At 50.5% G+C, this 24281-nt stretch overlaps 11 protein-coding genes across 11 annotated transcripts; 5 read left to right on the top strand and 6 right to left on the bottom strand.

The window, feature by feature from the left end:
* Positions 1-675: 675 nt before the first annotated feature.
* Positions 676-1610, bottom strand: CC77DRAFT_1019432 (hypothetical protein). Its single transcript, XM_018524829.1, has one exon. The coding sequence runs from the start codon at positions 1241-1243 to the stop codon at positions 848-850; it is 396 nt and encodes a 131-aa protein (XP_018386921.1). The 5' UTR covers positions 1244-1610; the 3' UTR covers positions 676-847.
* A 1536-nt stretch (positions 1611-3146) lies between these two features.
* CC77DRAFT_1039754 (concanavalin A-like lectin/glucanase) lies at positions 3147-4770 on the bottom strand. The gene is made up of 2 exons (XM_018527170.1): positions 3979-4770; positions 3147-3914 (listed from the first exon to the last, which is right to left on the bottom strand). Exons 1-2 carry the CDS (start codon positions 4272-4274, stop codon positions 3395-3397), a joined length of 816 nt encoding a protein of 271 aa, XP_018386922.1. The 5' UTR covers positions 4275-4770; the 3' UTR covers positions 3147-3394.
* A 19-nt stretch (positions 4771-4789) lies between these two features.
* On the bottom strand, positions 4790-5368 carry CC77DRAFT_933310 (hypothetical protein; the record flags this gene model as incomplete). The annotated part of the gene is made up of 1 exon (XM_018534308.1): positions 4790-5368. The coding sequence occupies one exon, from the start codon at positions 5366-5368 to the stop codon at positions 4790-4792; it is 579 nt and encodes a 192-aa protein (XP_018386923.1).
* Positions 5369-7032: 1664 nt separating this feature from the next.
* On the top strand, positions 7033-9007 carry CC77DRAFT_960610 (hypothetical protein; the record flags this gene model as incomplete). The annotated part of the gene is given in 4 exon segments (XM_018535609.1): positions 7033-7266; positions 7282-7504; positions 7558-8616; positions 8671-9007. The coding sequence occupies 4 exon segments, from the start codon at positions 7033-7035 to the stop codon at positions 8886-8888; spliced, it is 1734 nt and encodes a 577-aa protein (XP_018386924.1). The 3' UTR covers positions 8889-9007.
* A 157-nt stretch (positions 9008-9164) lies between these two features.
* On the bottom strand, positions 9165-10238 carry CC77DRAFT_805456 (isochorismatase hydrolase-like protein). The gene has a single exon (XM_018533273.1). The coding sequence runs from the start codon at positions 9811-9813 to the stop codon at positions 9232-9234; it is 582 nt and encodes a 193-aa protein (XP_018386925.1). The 5' UTR covers positions 9814-10238; the 3' UTR covers positions 9165-9231.
* A 759-nt stretch (positions 10239-10997) lies between these two features.
* CC77DRAFT_805667 (hypothetical protein) lies at positions 10998-11832 on the top strand. The gene has a single exon (XM_018533275.1). It carries the CDS (start codon positions 11160-11162, stop codon positions 11700-11702), a length of 543 nt encoding a protein of 180 aa, XP_018386926.1. The 5' UTR covers positions 10998-11159; the 3' UTR covers positions 11703-11832.
* A 1720-nt stretch (positions 11833-13552) lies between these two features.
* Positions 13553-15121, top strand: CC77DRAFT_805413 (hypothetical protein). The gene is made up of 2 exons (XM_018533272.1): positions 13553-14111; positions 14166-15121. The coding sequence occupies exons 1-2, from the start codon at positions 13746-13748 to the stop codon at positions 14907-14909; spliced, it is 1110 nt and encodes a 369-aa protein (XP_018386927.1). The 5' UTR covers positions 13553-13745; the 3' UTR covers positions 14910-15121.
* Positions 15122-16008: 887 nt separating this feature from the next.
* CC77DRAFT_805561 (hypothetical protein) lies at positions 16009-17006 on the top strand. The gene has a single exon (XM_018533274.1). It carries the CDS (start codon positions 16160-16162, stop codon positions 16619-16621), a length of 462 nt encoding a protein of 153 aa, XP_018386928.1. The 5' UTR covers positions 16009-16159; the 3' UTR covers positions 16622-17006.
* A 349-nt stretch (positions 17007-17355) lies between these two features.
* On the bottom strand, positions 17356-18450 carry CC77DRAFT_986777 (hypothetical protein). The gene is made up of 2 exons (XM_018536229.1): positions 18330-18450; positions 17356-18277 (listed from the first exon to the last, which is right to left on the bottom strand). The coding sequence occupies exon 2, from the start codon at positions 18252-18254 to the stop codon at positions 17451-17453; it is 804 nt and encodes a 267-aa protein (XP_018386929.1). The 5' UTR covers positions 18255-18277; positions 18330-18450; the 3' UTR covers positions 17356-17450.
* Positions 18451-18625: 175 nt separating this feature from the next.
* Positions 18626-22349, top strand: CC77DRAFT_1093851 (hypothetical protein). Its single transcript, XM_018529705.1, has 2 exons — positions 18626-19300; positions 19354-22349. The coding sequence occupies exons 1-2, from the start codon at positions 18864-18866 to the stop codon at positions 22223-22225; spliced, it is 3309 nt and encodes a 1102-aa protein (XP_018386930.1). The 5' UTR covers positions 18626-18863; the 3' UTR covers positions 22226-22349.
* A 118-nt stretch (positions 22350-22467) lies between these two features.
* Positions 22468-24189, bottom strand: CC77DRAFT_1049299 (hypothetical protein; the record flags this gene model as incomplete). The annotated part of the gene is made up of 2 exons (XM_018527567.1): positions 23667-24189; positions 22468-23612 (listed from the first exon to the last, which is right to left on the bottom strand). Exons 1-2 carry the CDS (start codon positions 23938-23940, stop codon positions 22468-22470), a joined length of 1419 nt encoding a protein of 472 aa, XP_018386931.1. The 5' UTR covers positions 23941-24189.
* Between the last annotated feature and the right edge of the window lie 92 nt (positions 24190-24281).

Raw genomic sequence — 24281 nt, forward strand, 5'->3', positions numbered from 1 at the left:
CTTCTTGCACCACTCAACTCTTTTTTTTTTTGCCCACAAGATATGTACTTTGTACAAAGAAACGTGCGCGATTGTGATGCAATGCGATGATAACGTCCTGTTGAACAGCAGAGAATGTACCTAGATCGCTTTGACCGCATAGAACCTATGTGCAGCGTGCATCCGCTGGATGCACAACATGTATGCGCTCTGGGCGCAACGCTCGTCATCAAAATGCCGCAACATCAGCAACTCAGTGCACTATCAGGTGAGAGTTTTGCTGATACGAGCAACAGCGGAGGTATTCCCACCAATTGATGCCATTAATAGCACCGGATGGTGGTCCAGCCGCGCTAGGCTCTCGCTCCAGATCTGGGCCCCGTTACTGACCAGTATACAGAGACAAGACTGCCGGCACACTGCGGTTGAGCGCGACGATTGGATGAGTCCTGACCACATCAAGGGAGGAACAGCGATAGATGCATCATGGTCATCTCGTCTGTCATTACCAGATGTAGCGAAGCTGAACAACTCTTTGCAGTAGATACCTAAACCTGATCACCCTCAACACATAACTTGTAGCGATGACGACAGGCCCGGTAGCCCCGCGAGACACGAAAAACGCCGCCTAAGGTTGCAACATACCCACAAATTCCGGAGAAACTCAGTCACATCACTTTCGTTAACTTGGATACCAGTGTGGGGCGTAATCGTTGTTCGATCTTCCAGTAATCTTCGCAAATGGAACAATAAGCGTTGACCTGCTGAATGCTAATAAAATTTTGGACGCTCGGCTTGATTTGCTGGTAGTGCCTCCATCGGCGTCACTCTGCCTTTCAAAAACGAACTGGCAGCCGCATATGCTAAGCTAAGAAGCAGTAGTAGAGGCTACCATCCGCTCAACAAGAATTTCTACAGCTACGCCTAGGCTGTCTAATAAGGTTAAGACGGGATAATCATCCGAAAGAGCGCAAAGTGTCCAATGGAGGTCACTGCTGAGGGCTGGTAGTTCGTCAAGGATCCCACTGTTCATGCAGTTGAACATGAAGGTGAGGCGACTGTGGATCTCGATCTCAAGTGCTTCGAGAAGCGAAGGAGGTACGGCCGATGCAGGCGCAATTTCAAGGTATGCTTCCTGGCTGGGTTGAACGAATGTAAGCTCTGGCGTAGTGTTCCAGATGGCATTGGTAAACATATATTCGTAGTCTTCTATGTCTGTAGTTTTCAGAGGTTCAGGGATGCAATTTGAGTTCGAGATCGGCATCGCTGGTGATTCAGAGTCATCGTCGTCTAGGAAACCTAAACGACGACTTTCTAGCGGCTTCACGAATCCTCGATGATTGGCAAAGTCCAGAGAGTCTCCCGAAGAAGACGAGCCGGAGCATGGTGATTCTTCCTCCGAGATTATGGGCAATAGCTGACGATTAGGTAAGAGTTGAGTGGCAACTCTTAATTGCGGCATCTGACGCTGGTGTCGAGACCTATTGCTAGAGTAAAGTCCATATGGTTTACATCGTTGGCGCGCGGTGGGCTGGAGACTGAGTTCAGGCTGAACGGGTGCTGGCGTCCGAGAAATGCCTGAATACAAGTCGGGGCTAGATCTGTTTGGGTTCAAGCTATTTCGTAGTGGCAGCAAGGTTGCATAATCTTCTGCTGTTGGGTGAAGATAGACCAATTCAGCAAGGCCGATCTCCGCCGGCTCTTCATCCTCATCGGCGGTATCGCGGTGAATGACTGGCCGTGGTTCTTCTTCCTCCATTGCCAATAGTTGGTTCAAGGCTGTATAAGCGACAGACTGATCTGTGTCAGTGTCGACATATTTTAGTTTTGGGTGGTGATTCAGTGACAAACTTTCTGCGTCTGGATCAGAGACATCAGAATCACTCTCGTTGTCGCACATAAACGATGCAGCGTTAGAGCTAGACGGGTACAACAGCTGGTCAATTACCTTGGAGGCTTTCACATCTTGTGGAGTGGTATCAAAGTATCCACTGTCAAGAGGTAGCACTTCCGAAATGCCTGTATGAACTTCGTATACGTCAAACATGTCCGCATTGACGAACTCATCTATGAGCTGAGATATGTCTTCTGTCGTGGGGTACATGTCTGAGAGACTGCAGTCGTCGTCATCGTCGTCGTTATTAGCAAGCATGAAGTTCTCGCCAGGCACGCGAAGACTACACATCTCACCATCTAAACATGAACACTCGCCATCTTGACAATCATCGAGGAAGAATGTAGTGGCATAATACAGATCTTCGATGCTGTGGTCATACTGGATAGTTGCGGAGCGAGCAGTGATATTGCGAAGATGATCTAATCCTGGGAGCATTGGAGAACCGGTGGTGTATCGAAGGATGGGGTCGCATTCAAGTCGCCAGGGTCTTTCGGTCGCAGTCCCCCCTGCGAAGATACTACTTAGTGCTAGGTTCTCATCGTGTGTGAATGGAGACACTGCATCGAAAAGTAGCTCTGCATATTCCGATGCTCCCGAGAAAGAAGGGCAGTCCAGCTGCTCGCTCTCCTGGGTCGGATCTGAAATGGCAGCAGACCTTGTCCGCGTCTTTGTCGTGGAAGAACTAATCATCTCATTTGGTACATGATCAAATGAGTCAAAGCACCCCAATGAGCGCAGTAGATGTTTAGCAGCAACTGTAGCCTCACACTGCTCTGTGTAAACTTCTTCTGCATCTGTGATTCCAGTCAGCACCTCTGAGTGGCCATGTTCATCTCTCGCCTCTCCAGTGACGGATGGATAAGGAGATCCGTATATAGGCATAAGGTACAAACATGTCGACGGTAAACTAGGTTTCCCAAATGGGGTTCGAGCTAGACGCCTACCAGAGACTGCATATCCAGATGCAGCGGGGAGACCCATATTGAGAGTTATGATTCAAAGAAAGTGGAATTATCGGTGCGTATCAAGCTCAGAGTTCCTGCTTACATTGATCACCGGGATCAGTTGAATTACGGTATGCGTATGCAAAGTTGCTTGTTGTTGACGAAGCTGAACCAGCGCCAGTATCTCACTCTGTGAGATGTAGGACAGATCGAACCCCGTCAGAGAATTCCTTATAGTCAGTAAATCTCGTACGCTGTACAGTCTATGGAAGTGCACTGTGTGGTATGTTAGCTTTGAGGCCAAGAAAATACCACAGCGTTGTGGGGTAATATTTCTGTAAACATGAGTAAGCCTACAACATTCACCATGCCTGTGGTAGGATGAACAGTTAAACTGCGTTGATGGTTCTTCGTGTTTTAGCAAGGTTCAGCTTGTGAGCTGTCTTATAGTATGCTCTAGTTATAAATAGGTACAAAGAAGTGAAAGAGAGGAGAGTGGACACATGATCATATACCATGTGCGAAGACCATCCTCGACGATGATGACCACTGTATCGTGAATGCATCACGAAGCCTACAGGTTGATTTGCAGACCCAATGTAGCATCTACAGTGGCTTTCCCGTAGAAAGGCTCCGTACCTGCATTACCCACGTTGACATAAGTGCTGTCCTTGAAAACACCGACCTTGACAAGCGCTTCTAGCCACTCTTTTAGGTCTCCCTGGAAAGGACTCTGAAACATCTTATCAGGCAGCAAGCTTGAGACTGTAATACCGGTATCCTCGTTCTTACCCTGGTACAACTTCCAGCTCGTACCGAACAAGTTGGGGATTGTGGCTTTCGCACCAGCAGGCCATCCGATGGGTAGTTGGCCACCAGTATATTCAAGCCATAGCATGAGCTCTTGGGCGGAAGAAGATGTGGAGTCGCCTTTAGTATCGGAGGTCATAAAGTCGAAAGCAATATTGCCTTTGTAGGCGGTGGTATTGGTGCGCGTCCATTCGTATGTTGCAGGAATTGATTTGATAGCGGAGAGCTTTGTCTCGAGGTTTTGGGTCAGGCCGACGAAAGTGTAACCCTTGGGCACATTGTCGCTAGACTCAGGTCAGTGACAAGATCATACAAATCTTGGTAATCATGAAATTCGAGTGTACATACGTGGCTTTTACATAATCGATGTCAGTAACCGCACTCCACTTGATCTTCTTGTTCCCATCTGAACCAGTCGATACGGAGTCGTATGCTGTGCACATGCTTCCCTTGGTTTGTGCCGAGTTGTAGAACATGTTGTACACGATCCATGGGGTATCAGTCAGAACGACGTTCTGAGCCGTGCCACACATCTTGATTGGTGCCTGTGTCGCCGAGTTGGAGATGGTGACGCCTTGGGGAGATGGTGCTGCCAGAGCTGGAGCGGCGGCCAGCGCAGCGCTGAGAAGTGCAAGGGTGAGCATTCTTGAAAGAGCGTGATATAGGTAAACGAGTGACTGGATGAGAAATGTGACGACGAGTGGCTTGATGTGGCTATCCTGATGGTCGTGGTCTGATACTTATCAAAAGACTCAAATGATGTGTTATTTCCCGAGCGCGGGAACTAAGGCGGTGAAACGCGCTATGTGTGTAATCGAAACGAACCATCAACGGGTAGGTCCGCCGCATCCGATCGCAGCGCAAGCCTAGAACGATATGTGATTCTATGCGTAACCCCCTCAGTAAGTTGCCTCCGTGATTGGTGGAAGTTGTGGTCGTTCCGCCGACTTTGAAGGGATTGGACGACAAGGCATGAGGCAGCCACAGTCGCATGCAGCCCCAGATCGAAGGGCTAGGTAGTTACGCGTCAGCGCAAAGAAATTGCGATATGAAGCCGGAGCCAAGCACTCGCTCGGGGAAATCCTTTACGATGAGTAATCGCTCAGACTCCACAGTGAAGATCCATCTTCTTGCTGATACCTGTGGAGTCGTAAATCTCTCAAGCTTTCCAATAGCTGAAGGTTCCAAGCTCACAACCCCTGGCTTCCTCTTCCGCTGCTGCGAAGGCCTTGGGGTTCTTCCTTTTCTCTTGTCTGAGCGTATGCTTCTCCCAATCTTTCATCACCTGTAATGTTGCCACAACCATCGCTGAATCTATAGTTGCCGAACGAATATGAACCGATTCATCAGGCAAAGACCCTCCACTTCCATCACCATATCCGTCCCAGAAGCAGTGATCTGCAACGATACTGCCATAAAGCGGATCCGCGATGTTGCCCATGGCAACAAAGAGAGCATGTCTTAGTGTGTCATACCTGGAGCCGTGAATGGACGATACCTTGGTGCTCGTAACCCACATGTAGGCGCATCCGTCTGGGCCGATGAAGCGTAGGGAATCATAATTAAGCGCATGCACGTAGGTTGTCAAGATGGATCTGGCATTTGGACCTCCATAGCTCAAGACTTCAGACTTGCGGAGATTAGTCCTGGGGTCCAGCTTCAGATCATAGGTCCAAATAGCTTGATGCGCTTTGGAAACCTTTTTGCTCGATTCAGTGTTCTCGTCGGGACATGTCATTGTCCATGAAAACTTGGGACTGCGGAAGCTGCTACTCGTGCTCTTGAACTTGAACGAGTATGATGGTGGAACAGGAGTTTGCGCATGCTCTGAGGGACGTATTGTTCGCCAGGCGCACGAGTCTGGTGTTTCCAACCAGCTGGATCCGGATGGTCGTTTGCTTTCCTGGTGAGCATACAGGGTTGAAACAACGGGTGGTGGGTTCCATTGAGGCGGGTATGGTGCTTGGCGGTATTGCTCAAGATATCCGGGCAACGATGATGGTTCCAGTGCGATTGACGGTCGCTTTGTGGGCTGTTGATCCAGTAATACCGGAATCGGTAGATTCTCAAGTGGCGACTGGGGATCTTTGTATACCGGGTATTGCTCCACGACTACTTCGGGCAAGGTACTGAACCTACTTAGATCTTGCGGTGAATCGAATGATCCAGGACTCCATGGTTCGGCGGGTGCTCCAACGCTTCTCGAATGAGGCCGTAGGGATTGTGCGGAGCGCTGATGAATGAGAGGCAGAGGCGCGACTTGCTGGGTAATCACTGGAGCCATGCTCACTGGCCGCTGATCGGCGAAAGAAGAGACGCTTCTCGAATGAAGTCGCAAAGATTGCGCGGATCGCTGCTGATGTAGCAATGGTGACAACCCTTGGGTGCTAGGCGGCATCATGCTTGCAGGGCGACCATGCTGGCTTACTGCACTTTGCGATTTTTTCCGAATTCCTTCCACTTCCAAATGTTGCATCCTGTGCGCAAGCAGCTCATCCTGTCTCAATTGCTCCTCAGTTGTTGTAGTTGGTGGAGCTGGCGGCAAGGGTGCTGGTAGCTCTGCGATAGTTGGCACCGGTGCATCTTCGCTATAGTGTGGTTGTATATAGGATCCTGGGGCAGGTGCATACTCCCCGTAGTACGAGTGGTTAGGCGATGAGGCCGGCGAATAACGGTTTTGTGGGTACCCTGGCTGTTGTGGAGGCGACTGCTGGCGGCGATGAGTCTGCCAGCCCTGCCATTGAGGAGTGGGAGTCAGCGACGACATGGTGTTTACCACTGGTACGACGTCTTAAAGAACGCGATGACAGTCGAGATTCTTGGAGCGTAGGGACTCGTCTTCAAGTATTGGTAGATCAGCAAGATTTCGCCCCCATCCAAAACATGTCAACCCCCTCGCGATTCTCAAGGCGCAAGGCGCCCAAGATGAACGATGAACACAAGCGACAGACTCAAAGACACTGACGGACAAAAGCAACAAATGGGTTAGGTGTTAGTAGAAAGCAAGGCCTATGCGAGGTTTGTGGGGTCTGCGTAAGGGCAGACGAGTGAGGGATCAACAGGATCTTGGTGCCTGTGTAGCCGCGGGAGGCTGGACGCCTGAAACATCGCCTCAGGCCGCCCTGCTGAGAGCAGCCGGCTATTTTCCAAAACGGCTCTTGTCGACCACAACGACAGAGCGACGCAACACAAACTTATATGAAATCGATGGCTCCTCACAAAGCATATGCCGATGTACAAGAGTGGGTATGCATGGGTTGTGATTGTCTTAGGAAGGTGGGATAGATGGGGGAAGATCCGCGAGCGCCAATGATAAGAAGAGGGTTATCACCATCACCCTCCTCAACAATCGTTGATTCCAGCCTCATCGAACATTGACAAAGTTGTTCGCCTAATTGCATCATGACTTTAAAGCATCGATTGGGTGTGGTTGATCAGAAAGTGCGCCTGCATGGAGACGACGAAAAGCACGAACAGACGGATGCATGGAGTAATCGCGATCTGATCCCACTCCCGCCAGAGCGGAGGACATGGGGTTGGTTCAACTTCTTCGGGTTTTGGGCAATTGCGTCGCTGAACCTCGCAAATTGGCAGACCCCAAGCACATTCTTGGGTAAGCTACAACGAAGGGCGAATGTTGATATTTGATAGCTGATAGTCACGGAAGCTACGGGTTTATCCGTCCCACAGGCTATCCTTATCATCGTTGTCAGCAGCATATTGATCGCCCTATTCTCTACAACCATCGCTTGGGTTGGATTGAAGTGGCACATTGGCTTCACAGTACAGAACAGGTATAGTTGGGGTATGCGAGGAAGCTTCATACCTTTGCTACAAAGAATCCTACTCAACTTCATTTGGAATGCGGTCCAATGTAAGCAAGGCTCTTTATGGGTGATATAGCACTACGAAACTGATCCAGGTTAGGTTGGAATGGCGGCCGTTTAGTTGCTGTATGCCTTACTGCGATCTGGCCATCGTACGCACGCATGCCGAACACTTTCAGCCCTAGCTTCCCTGCCACGACGGACCAATTCGTAGGCTTTGTCGTGTTCTGGTTCTTATCCACCCCATTCCTGTGGCTGCGGCCAGAGAAGTTCAAGATTCCATTCCTCGTAGTCTGCATATGGTGCGGCGTCGGCATGTTGGCATGGATGATCTGGGCAGTGGTAACTGCGAAAGGCGTAGGCCCTCTCTGGAACGCTGGCCAAACCATCCCTTCAGGCTCCCCTTGGGGTACTTCATGGCTCATCATGGCTGGCATAAACCAAACCATTGGCGGACTTGCTGCAGGTATCACCAATGGCAGCGACTTCTCACGCTATGCACGTTCAAGGAGGCACTATATCCATGGTACCATAGCTAGCTGTGTGATCACAAACGTCGTCGTCTCATTGGTTGGACTGGTCACCACTGCTTCGGGACAAAAGATTTATGGCGAGATCTATTGGAACCCACCAGATCTACTTATGCGCATGATGGACAACGGGAACGGCTCATCGCGGTCCCGTGCGGGTGTATTCTTCCTGGCTGCAGGTTTTGCCTTCACTGCAATGTTCGAAAACATATGCGGTAACGCTGTCTCTGGTGGAATTGACCTTGCTGGTCTCTTTCCGCGTTACATCAACATACGTCGCGGTGCCATTATCACGTTTGTGGCTGCATGGATCGTCCAGCCATGGCAACTCATCAATCGTGCCACCACTTTCATCGCTGTCTTGTCGTCCTTCTCTGTATTTTTGGCGCCTATAATTGGTATCATGTCATGCGATTACTTTCTCTTGCGAAAGAGAAGGGTTCGCCTGAGTCATCTATACCGAACAGAGGACTCGTCGTACTACTTCACCAAAGGCTTTAATTGGCGGGCGATACCGTCTTGGCTTTGTGGTTGGGCACCAACTATTGGAGGCCTCGTCGTGACCGTCAGAGGAGATGTTGATCCCCCGCGGTCCTTAGTGCAACTCTACAATATGGCCTTCTTGATAGGTAAGTAAGGTATTACAGGCTGTAGAGGTTACACCATCGCTTACATCCAATCAGGCTTCTTTATCAGCGCCGTTGTCTTCTACATACTCAACCTGATCTTTCCCGTCCCTGATATGGACCAGATCGATCCCACCGATCTATACGGTACCTTCACGGAGAGGGAGGCCAGGCGAGCTGGTGTATCTCCACTAGACGATGCGCCAATGCAGGTGGCAACACATGGACGGCGATCGACCGAACATGTTGTGATTTATGGAGAGAAGGGTGTGTAAGTTCGAGTAGCATGCTGGTAAATTACTACGTAAGGAGAGTTACGCGCCGACATAGAAAGCAAACTCGGCTATAGAGCCATAGGGCTGAAAAGGTCAAATTAGAATATTATGCAATAGTGATGCATGGGAAACTTTGCACCGACTGCTTAGCGAGCTTCATAGTATCTATACCATCGCTAGACACTAAAACCTGATTATTGTCACGCAACAAGCACATAAATCACAATACTGAAACATTTGAGGTGTACTTTCAGAGTCTCAGAGAGAAAATTTTGTCCTTATTCCGTACTACTACACTCATTTCACAACTGGAATCATCTTCAACGGAGCAAGTCGCATCTGCTTAATTGATGTCTGAGGCCTTCACAACCGTTCCAAACATGTCATCAATCTCTGTCAAAGCAACCTTCTTCACCTGCCCGGCGGGGATGTCCTTCATATCGCGCTGTCCAACACCATCTTCAACAACAAGGGTCTCGTAACCTAATGTAGTCGCTTCACGAGCGGTACTTGATACACAACCATGTGCCATGTATCCCGTGAGAACAAGTTTCCGGAGTCCAGTCTTCTTGACAATCTCTGCTAGATTCGTCTCCGAAAATGATCCAGCATGTTTCTTCCATACGATGGTCTCGCCTTTGATGGCTTCAACACCATCCATCTCTTTGGTAAGTTTGCCATTGGACTTGAAAATGGGTGCTTCATCGGAGCCAGTGTCGTGCAGGACATGTACGACGTGGCCGTTTTGCTCCCGGTATTTCTCCAGAAGGCTGGAGATTGCGATGTTGACCTGTTTGTAATCTTGAGCTGGGAGACTACCGTAGATGTACTCGTCCTGAGCGTCGATGATGACAAGGACGGAGTCTTTGACCGATGCTGTCGAATTGGGGATTCCAATGACTTGGCGAAGCGAAGGGGTTGGCATCTTGGATGGCTCGTTTGGAAAAATTGAAAAGTTGAGAAATAATTGGTATGTATAAAGACGATCAATGTTCAAGTAGTTAGATTAAGTGTTAAGAGTTGAGTGCGTGTTTGTGAGTGTGCTGGATATCTGTTCCTTGCAGACACCCAGACCTTTATACCATGAGAATGGTAGCCCTTGCAATCTTCTCTAACATTCGTCCGTCGCCTACCAAGACCGAGATCTTGATCTGATGTGGTAATCCAGCGAGTATGTTTCCTGAACTGATCAATCGGACCGTGCTGGTAGGTAAGCTAGTCGAGAAATAATGCTACCCAATGTGGTTAGTCCATCCCGAGGTCTGCTACCGCCCAGATCATCGAACAGAGCCTCTCAGTGAGGCGGACAGTTCGTAACAGATTCTGCCTAGAGTACCCCACGCAAAGACTCTGGAAGATTTCCGATACGAGAGACTTGTACGGAACTTTTCTGTATCTGGCATTGCTGACAAAGGGAATGTATCGCCTACTTCTGCTGGACGAATCCATGGGCACGGGAGCTTCTAGTCATTCGCACTAAGCCCCTAGTAGGGTAGTCGGAGTTCCATCAGCCATGCATTATCTTCTTCTCCTTATCCTTCTTCCTCATCCACAACAGATCGCATCAAGTCAACTCTCATGACCCAGATTCCATGAAGTCCTCTCGGATGTCTTTTCAAGCGTAGAGAGTCAGATTCAGCTTGCTAGGCGCATTCCGCAGAGCTCAATTCCCATTGGAAAAGATATTACAGCCCGTATCAGAACACCTGTCTTTTTTCTTTCTTTTTTGCTTTTGTGCATGGTCGGATCGACTTCGTCTATGTATTGTGGCCTCAATGGTAAGATGTCGATATGCAATACCTGTGCTTGTCATTTGGGTAAGTGCGAAGCAGGTCTGGCCCGTACCACGACACGACCACTGGAAAGTCATTAGTGCATCAGCGTTAGTGCAAGTAGGCGATGTAATGCCTCTGATTCTATGGGTTAATTCGCTTCTCAGAGAGTTGGAGGATACGCCAGGGCAGAGGTATGAGTTATACGCATGATACTACCTTTGTGGGTATAATGGTAAGTAGGGATACACATTAACGTCGATGGTGTAGGTACACTCAGCTGTATTTCCTTTTGTTCCGGACCGATTGCAAAGGCCAATCTAGATGTCGACTTTCTGGTAGCGCCGCATGGCGTGGAATTTAGCTCTGGAAGCTATACATACGTCATCGATCCGGTAGTGCCGAGCATCAACCATATCCAAACCTGAGGCCCTCTTTACAAAACCCTTGCTGTTACCATATCTACCACTATCAACAAACATCGCAAGGTACAGGCACGATGGCACCAGGCGAAAACCTTCCCGATTTTCTCACAAACACGGAACTCGATCCCAGCTTCGACAAAGACATCCTCGACACGCATCTGATCTACGACTATGACGCGCAAGATAGCAATGGCAACCCCGAAAAATGGCGATACGAACTATGGTGTTTCTCTTCTGACCGTGTCGTCTATGCCATTCATGGTGGTCCGATGGCCGGTCGCGTGAACTACCAACGCGCAACATACCAATGCATACGCCCTGGCGAACTATGGCAGATAAACTGGCTCGAAGAGACAGGTACTATCGTCTCTGCGGTTTACGACATTAAGGAGAAAAAGATGACGACGATGATTGCATTTTCGGAAGGTCACTGGAAGAGAGCAAAGGAGGCACTGGGCGACAAGAGGAAGAAAGAGGACCTGGATAGATGGAGGGGTCTGGCCGGTGTGGGAAACCAGACTTCGAGGTTTATGCTGAGCGAACAGGCGCAAGTCGTGGAGACGTTCAAGGGAAAGGGTGAACTGGTCCCGATCAAAGAGAGTGATCCCCTGTTTTGAGTAGTATATCTTCCATGATGTCACGTCAGTAAATATAGCGGTACCATTTGTCCTGCGTGGTGCTTCGTCTCCTTTCTTGAAGGGAATATAGAATAGCTCTGTTCTGATGCTGTTCCACGTTTACAATCGAAGTATGACGTATTCGTGGGGATCTCAGTTTTTCGGGACCATAGTACCGGTAGTTAAGTCAAAGCGACGTACCTTACATTGCAGCTTGACAGTGCGACCATCGATACGATGCTGTGGAGCACCAGTCAGTATCACAACGCAACCGAGGCGGTGAGGTTCGCAACCTGTTCGGCGTTCTGGTGCGTTGTTGCATCCTCCCCCAAGGTTCCGTTGCAACGCGATTCAACCTTCCATTTACTCACGAGTTGCGTTTCCTTCGAAGTTGGTATTTCGTGTGGGTTAGCAGCTCTTGATGATGTATGGTGGTAAATCGCAAGGACTTCTTCGTAAGTCCTTCCTTGAGCACTGCTAGTCTGATACAGAACACACGTTGCACTAAGGCAACGAGAGGCGCAGGAATCAAGAGGGAATGTCTCAGCATTACTTGGCTTCAATAGGCCAGTGAACCATCTGGGTCCCAGTGAAGTCATAAGGTGCGTCCGGAGCAGCGATAGCAAGCCAATCTCATTCTTTAGTGGAACATGTGCTTGCTTTTACCAGCGCAGTGGTTCTTTGTTCTCGTGGCGGACTCGATGCTTATGATGATCGTGGTTTCCAACAGGTTTCTGCGAGAGCCGACGATCTCTTCCATAGGGCCACAATTGAGCATTCGACGTATCTCCCCCGCGCATGTCGCAAACAAGGCGAAGACTCTTCGGGGGGCCGTCTGAGCTGGGTCCGAATGGCGACTCTGGCACTTGGGGGTATTTTTGTTTATTCTTTCGATATATGCCTGCGTACTTGCCAAGCTACGCGATAGAACATAATCTCTCGCAATAACGCTAGGTGTGCGACATGTAGCCGTGCGTGAAAGGACAAAAGGATGAGAAGATGGTTTTGTTCCTCCCGTACGGCGAGCCGAAGGGAGCTGCAGCACCAGATAACGGTTGTGGGGTAGAAGCCTGTCAGCAGCCACGTTCCATGGCGACGCTCCCTGTCCAGCGCGCTTTACAGCATTCCTTCACCGCGAAACCATCTGACCCTGCGTGAGAAGTAGGTGAGGTTCGTATCGAACGTTTCAAATGCTTCGCGAAGGTGCTGGAGATCCAGGGGTCGTGGAGGCAGCGCAAGCCACAACTGTTAGTGGGTGTTCGTAAGTGGTGTGTGGGCTGGTTAGACAGAGAACAGACCGCATGTTCGGAGTCCGATGCCTGCTAAGCGCCCGCAGTCTGCTGCTGTAAGGACGGTGAGAGTCGTCATTGCGAATCCGCAAGCGGCATGGTCTGGTCTTACGCTGAGGCAGACATGCACGAGGCGGAATAGGCGAAAGACGAAATGGTAATTTCCACTCAGGCCACGAAGGATGAAGCGAAACGGCAGCGTGTCGGCATCTTGACGCTATCACGCGGGCGGCATAACAGGTTCTCGGGACGGCCGAGGGCATGCAACTAGGCGTGCTGCAAGACTGCTCGCAGTGGAATGGCCAACATGTAGAACCACTGTTCCGATGCTGTGCCGGGGCCCTGCACATGGAGTTCCAATCTCGCATTACCCCATGCGGCTTAGACTAGCGCAGCTGCAGCTGCACCTCTATCCCATGCCACCGCAACTTGGCCCCCAGCACGCCATGTGCCACAACAGCAGAAGGTCGGTATGACAGGGTGCGGCGGGCGCGACGGGGATCCAGCGCGACCCTACTCGTCCACCTACTCCCATGGTGCTTCATCAGCTGCTGCCAGCCTGGCCACGATGACTATGCTCTTCAGCCCGTCGTCCCTCATTCCACCTGTGCCTGTATATTCCTTTTGTTCCTGCGCGACACCAGGCTGAATCACAACCCCGTTTCATTTCGACTTGCTTTTTACTCCTCGTTCTGGAACACATCGCCTTCACATCTTCGCAAACATCGTCTCAGTCAACACACATAGCCCAACCATGGGTCATCCAGCACTCACGTCACGGGAGCACCTGGAGCTTTTGAGGAGCTCTGCTTTCGAATCCGAGCACGCCTGGCTCTACGACAACTCCTATTTGCAACACGAGGCAGCGGCGTTGGCGCTGGAGCAAGAGATTGAGCAGTCACATGCCAGCATATCGCCCGACGACAACTCCGACGAGCAAGTCCGCATACTCAAGACGCAGATCAACATCCACAGAGAGAGACAGAGGGCGCTGAGGCCACACCTTGAAAGTGGGAGCGATCAGATTGACGAAGAGGGCAATGAGTGTGTCTTTGTACCAGCACCGAATCAATGGGGAGCCAACGGAGACTTGGACGAGGAGAGTGAGAGCCTATCCGCAGTGAGTAGCAAGCTCGCTCCCACGGCACTGTTGAGCCAAGCTGACATGGTTTAGATCCATAACCTCCTCACCTGGCAAACTTCCTACTCGCCTGTGTCACATGCTCCACATGACGAACTCCCTTCTCCTGACATCCCGTACCACTCGTTACTCGATCCTACACAGCCTACAACGACGTACAATCTTCACCGCACACGAGAATGGACCGGGTCTTCAGGCTTCCGGAAGTATATCTACAGCGCACGCGACTACTCGAACAAATACGCTTTGTATATGCTTGAAGCCACCCATCGCGACGACAGTCAAGTCAACGCTGCCGACTTCTTCCGCGTCGCTGAATTCCCACAACCGTGCATATCTATCCTTCTCTCTGGCATCGACAAGAAGCGTATGGCGACTAAAGATGCTGCCTACAAATCGCGAAGCATACACCTGAAGGGCCCCTTCTCGCAACCGATTTCTGAATATCCAGATAGACAGCACAAGATTCCGTGGTCGCCACGACGCTTTAAATACGGCGGACGACGGTTCGTGTGGAAACAGGGTGATCCAAACGATGATGCAATGCCGGAGACATTGTACGAATACCAGCAAGATTGGATGAAACCTGGAAGCAGGACGGGCAAGCGATGCGACGACGCGAAGCCAATCAAACTAGTATGGGGCGAGAAGAGAAGGAAGGGCAAAGTGGACAGTTATACGATCCATTTCAGAGGTGGCATGGACCAAGTATTCAGGGAGATTCTGCTTGCAAGCCAGATGGCGCGGCAGGTATGCCTCTTTACTGCAATGGACTAAGGCGCCGTGGCACGTTGGAAGGAGGTGAAATTGTACTTGTATAACCACACAGCGAGGGGCGTTAATGGGGCCGTATGACACGGTATGGATACCATAGAGCAGCGTTTTGGCACTTGGCTCACATTGAAGCATTTTGTTACTACTATTTACAGTATCTTGGAAGTGGACAGCAGGCTTCTCTACTACCTAGGACATATTCGGAGCCCAAGGGCAACATTGATCAATTCAAAACTCTGATACTACTACGATACTGCAATGCGTCCTCTGCTCCTCGCGCTGCAACTGCCGGGTCAAGATGCGATTGTGAGTGATAGGTAACAGTTGTTGCATGCCTTACATCTGACTCATCCTAATAACTCCGTTGGAGCCAACAGAGGGAACTTCCGTAGCGGCGTCGCATGGTTGCATGTAAGCCGCATATGTATGCTACGCTGTAGATTGGGTCACGGCCTTGCTGACGTACGCCGTTACGGCACGCTGGGCCGGTCGAAGTTATTGGCGGATTCTGACCAGGCAAGGATCGCATTGGTAGCTTTGGAGCATTTCAGAATATCCAGGGGCATGGGTCTTGGATTGCATTGTTGGTGAATGGTGTGTTGTCTTTGCGACATGAGTTGAAGTGGGGAGCATGATGCAGACGACTACCCAGGTAGCTTAATACTCTCAGCATACAAGGCAGCTCCACACCCTGTGAAGAAGAAAAGCCAAGAAAGACGGCGGTACCAGGCTTGGGCGAAAAACAAAAGGCTCTCTGTCATGATCATTGCTTGTGAGCAACATGGAGGTGCAAGTGCTGCAGGCCAGCATCACGATGACTTCATCGCAGGTCCTCCTACCATCCAGACTATCACCGATCGCGCACGCTTTTTCGCACGCATCTTCCACGGTGGGCAGTATTGCACATACCCGAGACATCTGATCCCAGTTTATCTGTCCCGTATCAAACATCGTCTACTTGGCAATCAAACGCCCCCAAGCTAGAGTCTTACGCGCGTCTTTGGCTGACGCCCATTGTTCTGCAACAGAACCGACAACCTGTTAGCTCATCTTCTCCACACGGAACAGCCGCCCGGTACCCAAAACGTCGTCTCCGCGCATCGAATCACACACTTGAGCGTGTGAAAGTGCAGGTAGACCTACCGACCAGCACGCAACAGTACCACGTGCATCGCTTACTGCGACAACTCCCAACGCTTCCATATCCGCTTCACCGTCTCTCAAGGTTTCTCCCAGAGAAAGACCCACCAGTCATGTCTTCAACGCGCAACACTGCACTGCGGGAGACAACCCACTCCTTCTGCCGCGCGTTGATATCGCCGCCGCCTCCTCCCTCAGACCTCCTATTGCAGTACTTCAGCAATGCGCCCAAGATCACGGAGCACGGCCCTGAGTGGTCACGTTCGCGGCTACCTTTCTTAGCTAAGACCTTTTCTGGTAGAGATGGATGCGAGGAGTATTTCAAGGTGATGACTGATGTACTGGACATGTCTTTGCCCGAGGATGCATTCCCGGGAAAGGAGGGGTTCATTGTGGATGCAGAGGCGGGAATGGTAAGTGTCGTTGGTAAAGGACGATTTACAAGTAGGAAAACGGGCAAGGGATGGAACGAACAATTCATCTATAGGTTTAGTGGGTTTGATGAGCAGGGCAAGATAGGGCATTGGGAGGTCTGGGCGGATCCATTGAGTGCCTGGAACGCTGTTGGAGAGTAAACTCCATTTCCTGACGGAGATATCAGATTATACTGAATTCCGTGCAGGGTTTTTCCACGCTTAGCGTTGCGAACACATCAATCAGCGCGAAGAGACTGATATGTGAGATTCACAGACGACATGTTGCACATACGTGCTAGTGATTTTAGTGAATGAAAGACGTTAGCGCGTCCTGGATGTGGGTCCTGTCGGTGGTTTCTGCACCTTCTTCCGAAACCCTTCAACTTTTCTTCCTCGCGCTTTTGCACCTTGACACCAACTCTCCAACACCATGGCGCAAGCTCTGTAAAGCTCAACAGGGCGACCACCCTCTTCGCCAACATCTCCCCTATCTTAGACGACTAACATGTAGCTCCTATCTACAGTATTATGTTTCAGAAGGTACGTTTAACGGTTTCTTCTTATCACAGCACTCGCATAATTGCGACGTCGACACAAAGCTCAAAGATGATATACATCGACCATTAAATACTTTAGGAAGAGCCGGAAAAGGTATGGCTAGCATCGACATATGCTACGCCGTCGCTGCTTATAACTCGGTCTCTGAAGAGCATCATCATTCCTACATCATAGAATTCAGTTGTAGAACCGCTGCTGACGATGTAATGAACAGGCTACGAAATCACCTCGCGACGGCTGAAACGAAACAGGCGTCGCTGTATGACGCACAAACCAACGCGGTCTTTACTCGATGATCCATGATGGAGCCGGTTGGCAAGCAAAGGCTTGACAGGATCACATTGCAGTAGCATGAGCATGCTTAGTAGCAGTTGCATGACGCATATATCATAGAATGAATGCGCTCGCATATATGTGGATACTATGGATACTATATTCGCAGGCTACTCGACATGCTACTGCTGTCGAGCAACGCAGCAGCATCCAGCTCAAGTGTTGACACTGGTAACTCCGCCCTCTCATAGAGTTCCGACATTGCTGGCCTACCCACGAAGGCATCGGCCGGCCAGGAAATAGACTGGTCGAACGCATAGTTGTCGCTCCAAGACGCTAGGAGATTGCTCATGTTGAAGTTGAAATCGTGATGGATCGCAGACGAGTGCTCCTCGGGCACGCTGAAGTCGTTCATGTTGAGTGGACTTGAGTCTGCTCCCATATTAACTAGATCATTGAAGTCGAATGTATCCCAATCTCGCAATTGGTTCCCTTCATCTGCACTCGTCGTTGAAGCAGATATTGTGCCGGGGCTGTTGCGCTGGGCCGCAATATTCTTTGCGTATTCCTTTGGCGTCAAGCCTGTCTTGTCTTTGAAGATCTTGTGGAAGTACCGAGGCGTGAGGTTGACCTTCTTAGCTAAGTCTTGCAGTCTCAGTGAGCTTGGGTCCTCCTTCTTCAAGGCTTCGTCGATCAATACACATGCTTTCTCTACCGCTCGCTCCTGTGGATCTTCAAGTACGGTATTTGGCTTGCATCTCTTGCAGGCTCTGAACCCAGCTGCCTCAGCTTCAAACGGAGTCGCATAGAATCCAACATTTGCCCGACGCGCTAATCGTCCTGGACATGTTGGCCGGCAGTAGATCCGTGTGGATTTGACAGAGTAGATGAAATGGCCGTTTGCGTCAGCATCTCTTACTGTGAGGGCTCGCCACCGTGCAGCGTCAGTTGCGTAGGCCATGGTACAGACTCAGTATAGGTTAACTACGAAGTTAGCATGAGTCCAAGTGTTTGCGCAGTTGTGTTCAGAGCATACTTCTGCCGAGTAAACAATCTTGGGATGTTTCTGAGCGAAGAATCGTGAAATGGTGCTGATCTAACTGCAACACTACCGACTCCGGGTACTTCCTGGCTGTAATAATGAATGCAATTCTGAGGTTGACAAAATGATCGATTAGACATGTATAGTGAACTTGACCGCGGCAACGGGCCATCTTAAGAGTCGAAGTGTTCCTAGGCCCCAACGTGATGCACGCTGTGATTGGTCAATTTGAAAGCCATCTTGAGAGCTATGACGCAGGCTGACCTTATGAATCACGAACGCGTTAGTATCGTATATCGACATGCGACCCACGAGATAACGCCCACGGAAAATGTAACATTCATGAGTAGCACCATGGCGCGCGCAAGGTACGAGGCACGTCGCTCTTTCCGCCTCGAGCCCAGCTTGTGGAAGAGGTAGGCACGATGAAGACACTCACCGGGGGCTCTCCTAAACCACAGGTCTCACTCAGTTTTAATTACATTGCACAAATGAGACCTTCGCACCATCATCCTCACAACTAACGGTATGTCGGAGGGCCCTAAAATCGTTGCTGTACCCGGCATCGCGGCGCTTTCATCAATAGCAGCGAGACAGATTAGTGCCGGGCAGGTCCTTGTTGACCCCAGTTCTGTCGTCAAAGAGCTCATTGATAATGCTCTGGATGCGCGGGCAAAGAGCATCTTTGTGGACATTACTGCCAACACAATCGACTCTATCCAAGTCAAGGATGACGGCCATGGCATACCAGCTCAAGACCGCCCTCTTGCATGCCGGCGCTCCTGTACCAGCAAGATTAGAGACTTTCGCGATCTGAAAGGCGTCGGAGGTAAATGGCTTGGCTTTCGTGGCGAGGCACTCTCAAGCATGGCTGAGATGAGCAGCTCGCTGTGCATCACCACTCGGGTAGAGGGTGAGCCGGTCGCTGTGAAGCTCAAATACGGTCGTGACGGTGAGCTTGCTTCGTAAGATGCCCATTGGTGCTTGCGCAAGAAACTATCAGTACTAAACCATACAGTGTGGAACATGACTCTCACCCTATTGGCACGACGGTCAAAGTTACCAAGTTCCTTGACTTCATACCTGTTCGAAAGCAAACAGCGAGCAAGAATTCAGCGAACTTGCTAGCGAAGATTCGGCGACTCATGCAGGCCTATGCGCTTGCCAGACCAACCACACGATTCAGACTCCGCGTGTTGAAAGCGAACAACAACAACGGTGACTTCGTTTATGCCCCGAAGGCCGATGGGAATGTTGAAGACGCAACTCTGAAAGTGATTGGCAAGAATTGCGCTCTACAGTGCGACTGGACTGTTCTGGAAGCAGATGGCTTCGAAGTTCACGCTTTCTTACCCAAGCCAGGTGCGACTGGACCAAAGATAGCTCATCAAGGAACCTTCATCTCGATCGACGCAAGACCTGTATCGAGCAGTCGCGGTACCATGAAGCAGATCGTTGCAGCTTACAAACACCGACTCCGCAAGTCAAACCCTTCACTCGCCGGTATCAAAGATCCATTCTTCTGCTTGAATATCATTTGTCCGCCTGACAGCTATGATCCCAACATCGAGCCCGCTAAAGACGATGTCATGTTCGATAATAGCAATGTGGTTATTGGCGTTGTGGACAAATTGCTCAAAGCCTATTATCCCGAGGCATCTCAGGAGGCTCGGGATGCTGAACCTCCAACATCTGCACAACAACAGTATGAAAATCAGCCCAGGCAACGAACAACAAGTTCCACCGAAAGCCCGATCATAGCTCATGAACACACGTCTACTAGCGCGATCGAGGAACCTCCGGCCACTACGACGCAAGCGCAGCCACGTTGGAGGTCAAGCATGTATGGGATCGACGAAGATGATCTACAGTTTCTGCAAGAAGACCACACACCGTTAATTGAAGAAGAGGAAGGAATTCGTGCGGCTGAGATTTCTAATCCGTGGACTATCGCTCGAATGAATGCCAGAGTTAAGCCCAAGCAGTCCTCCAGCCATGAACAACTGTTAAGTCCAGCTAAAAGCCAAGAATATGCCAACTCGTATTCTGGTTCTTCCAGTCCTATTGTCACTCACAATCGGCCTCGCTCGGCGTTGCCTTTGACCCCTCAAACATTGTCAAAGACGAATGTAGTGAGATCTCCACTGGACGCAGAACTAGAGCCTAGTATCCAGCACGTATCGCAGGCGAGTTCAGAAATCAATACCTTGGACAACATCACACAAGAGAGAGTGACAGGTAAGGAGCGTCGTTACGAGTTTAATATCTCTCCTTTCCACACTGGCATGTCGAATCACTTCACGCAACGTGAGATTCATCCAAAAGACTTAGAGGTACGAAGCTTCAGTCAGTCAGCTACTAGTCCGCAAAATATGACTCCTCCGGGATCTTCAGCTCCTCGCAGGCGTCGTGCTCAACAGACCTATGCAAACAAGCCATTTGCACCACTAACTCGGGGATCGCATGATACCGTGCTGAGAAAGTCTTTACCTGGCACACAAGCTTTCCAACAAGCTCGTAGTCAGCATGGGACATTTAACCAAGGGCTACGACCTTCTGCCACCACTTCGTCGGCATCACGCAAATCTATCCCAAATTCAGTTGAGAGTACGATTCAAAATCAACTTGATTCGAAAAACGATAGCGATATCCGTGACTTCTTCGGCTGTAATGCACAGCGAAAACCGCCAATGAGCTCAGGACACGTTCCAGAAACTGTGCTTTCCCGAGCTTCCTCAGCGGAACCACAGCCCTGTTCAAAACACGTTAGAGATGGTCTAATGCTTGATGATGACCGTGGAACGGATATCAATCTAAGCAGATCGATTGACAAGTACCGACCATTATCTGTAGGAAGTCAAATGCCTATGGTATTTGACCAGCGATCGGTCGGTGATAGAGATGCTCAAGGTGTGTTTAACGAAAAAGGGAGTAAGCTGGAGCCGTGCAGCGCAACCCGCCAGTTCCAGATTCACGATTACGCCTTCCCTTACTCGCCTACTCCTAGGTCTTTTGATACCCGAAGTGACCATCCCCTCATTCCTCTGGAGTTCAGCCGGGTAGCAGCCGCTGAGGACGCACATCGTCACGACAATAATGCCAAGGACATGGAGGCATACTTTAGGTCACAAGAAAAGCAGCACGTCAACTCTCTATTACACGCCAAAAATCCTTCTCAAAGACAGGAACCTCACACAGTCCCACCCTACGAAGCCCCGAGCAAGACACTTCGTCCCAGACGTCGCACAATCGACGCCCTCGAGCGAACAAAGTCCTCTAGACTACCGCTTGAGCGCATACCTAAAGGTTTCAACATCCAAGATCTAATCTTGCCCCTTCCCATGAATATCCGCACTGTCCTACAACACTGTCATAAACTGGACATGCGACGCAACAGCCTAGAGTGGGGGTACCCAGCCGAAGGTGTATACGACAACTTTGCTGAGCCAGTGTTGAAGCAGAAAATCTTGGAGTGGGTAACCAAGCTTGATGCACTGTTGTGTAAGCGGTATGAGAGGATTGGTGGCGCAGATACGAGGCGTGAGATACAGGAAGGTATTCAGCGGGTGCTTGATACGAGGAAAGAGTTAGGTGATGCCATACCTAGGGTTGTGAGTGTGGGTCAGGATACAGTGGATGATGCGGTTAGGGTATCAGATGAGCATGTCTTCCCAGGCGATGGCAAGGTTACTAGTTCCATCGTTCGGCAGCAGGCTGTGGAACCTGAGAGGAAGGCAGATGATGAGTTCGATTTCGACATGGAACAATATATTGATCTGACAGCGGATAACGAGAGGCAGATCACAGGGACAGCTAGCGAGGGGAGCATAGAGGTGGCAAAGAGTGAATACGACGAAGATGTCGAGGATGAGATGTTGATGGATCTATGAGAAAAGTGGAGGAAGCGATGGAAAGGGCGAGTCAGACCCGGCCCTGACTCTAGCACCGCAACGGAGTAACATATCCTACTCAGTAGATAGTGGTATCAAAAGGCACGTTTATAAAAGGTCAGATGTTGCAAACTGCGAAGGCTGCCACTGCGCGCGCCACACTTTGATGACACAACATCATCATGGCTCATGTTGTCCAACATCGTTTGTCAACCTCCCTTTCGTGTCCACAGCACCGAGCTCTATATTTGCCTAAAAGCAACTTCCTCGGGCAATCTAAAACTTGCACAAAACATCCTCTTCTTAGGCGCTACGTCCCTTACATCATGTATATACACATCCTCCATATCCGGTGTGATGGTTGTACACAACTGCCTGCTAACCTCGTCGCAGATACCCTTGATCTCCTCTACGTTGTCGTCGCTCTTTGTAGAGAAGCAGTGTACGTGGATCATGGGCAGCTTCTGGGAAGTGTGCGGTGCGAGGAGTTTCTTGATATCAGCAGCGGAGTGGCCAGGGACGTTGGCGTAGAGACCGATGAAGGAGGGGAGGAAAGTGATGGCAGAGGCGGGCAGGTTCATGACGTAGTGTGAGAAGAAGCGTGGCTGAACAAGCGTCTTGAGGGGCTCTGGTTGTTTATTCTCTTCTGGTTTGCTGCGAGAGAATTTTGTCTTGGGATAGATGGCGACGGAATGCTCGTCGCTGGTCAACAGATCGGCCGATGCTTGACGAATGAAAGCTCCACCATCGGTGTTGAAGGAACGGACAAAGTCACCTACTTTGTTGATCTTGATGTTTCCGACGAGCGAGTTGTAGGATTCGGGGTTCAGGTCATTGGCCCAGACGAAACACTTCTTCTTTCCAGCTGGTATGGCAAAGGGTCCCACGCCGGCCATGACGTCGCACACTGCCTCGCCTTCACGGAACATGTTGCAGAGGCGCTCGTGCTCGGTGTGTAGACGTGTGTTCCAGTACACTTTTGCAAAGTCGAATTTGAAAGTACAGCCTTGCTCGCGCAGTTCGACGTTCATGTCATCTGGTCCGTGGAGCACTTCGTACTGGAAGGTGCGGAAGGCATTCTCGGTGCCTACGTTATCAAGCTTGTTGATGACAGTCTTGACCATGGGGTTCTTGTCCACAAGGACAGTCCCGATGAGGTGTTTGTAGGGCCAGTATCGTTCGCGGAGGTTCAGGTGGGCGACATGACCAGCGAGGGCAAAGCCCTGGGGTATCTCGTCGTCGTGTACGGATTCGGGCGGGGGAATGATGGCACTCGTTATCTCCGAGTAAGTGAAGTAGTCGTAATCGAGCTGCAGCTGGTAGGGTATCACGCCCAGTGTACCGTCTTGCTCAAGGCTCTGTAGCTTAGGGGACCATGTCGTCCGATCTGCCTGGTTTCAGACTCAGTACTTCCATGTACTACCACCACGCTGTGACTCACCACCATGGACAATTTCTGGTCGCAGAAGCAGGCATTTTGTTCCTTTGGTCGCTCTTTCCGGATCGGGGTCAGCTCTTATAGGGTCCACCCGATTGTTTGGGAGCGTGTCCTTGCTGGCGGTGAGTTCCTTGCGGCATCGCGATATGTCTTTGGGGTTGAAGATGCGGGCAGCCGAGGTGGGGATGGTCTTTTGGAAGAAGCTGCGATCCAGCACCTTCATGGCGCGGTTCACGGGCGGCGCGAACATGTCGTTGGTCGCTTCTGTCGCCGACATTGGATTGTGCGCGTTGAACGGGTGTCGCGTGCCTTGGCGTGGTTTTGTCGCGGTCGTGAATTATTATTATTTTTGGTGAGGAATGACGCACTGCGCAGGCAGAGTTAGGGTCCCCAGCATTCCACATGCCAGGTACCGACCCGTTCTGGAGCTGCCCCTCGACAAGTGGAAAGCGTGCCTGGCAGAAGACGTGCCATCGGCAGCTTCATCTTTGTAATATATGTTTAACTGTTGGCACAAGTGTCAGTGTCTCTGAACCGTGTCAGGGTCCCACTGCACGACAGCCAGCATTCAAGTCCAAGCGCATTAGTGGGCTGCAGGGATCGAGGACTCGTGCCAGG

Source organism: Alternaria alternata (genome assembly GCF_001642055.1).
Source record: "Alternaria alternata strain SRC1lrK2f unplaced genomic scaffold CC77scaffold_8, whole genome shotgun sequence".
Classification (NCBI taxonomy): Eukaryota; Fungi; Ascomycota; class Dothideomycetes; order Pleosporales; family Pleosporaceae; genus Alternaria; species Alternaria alternata.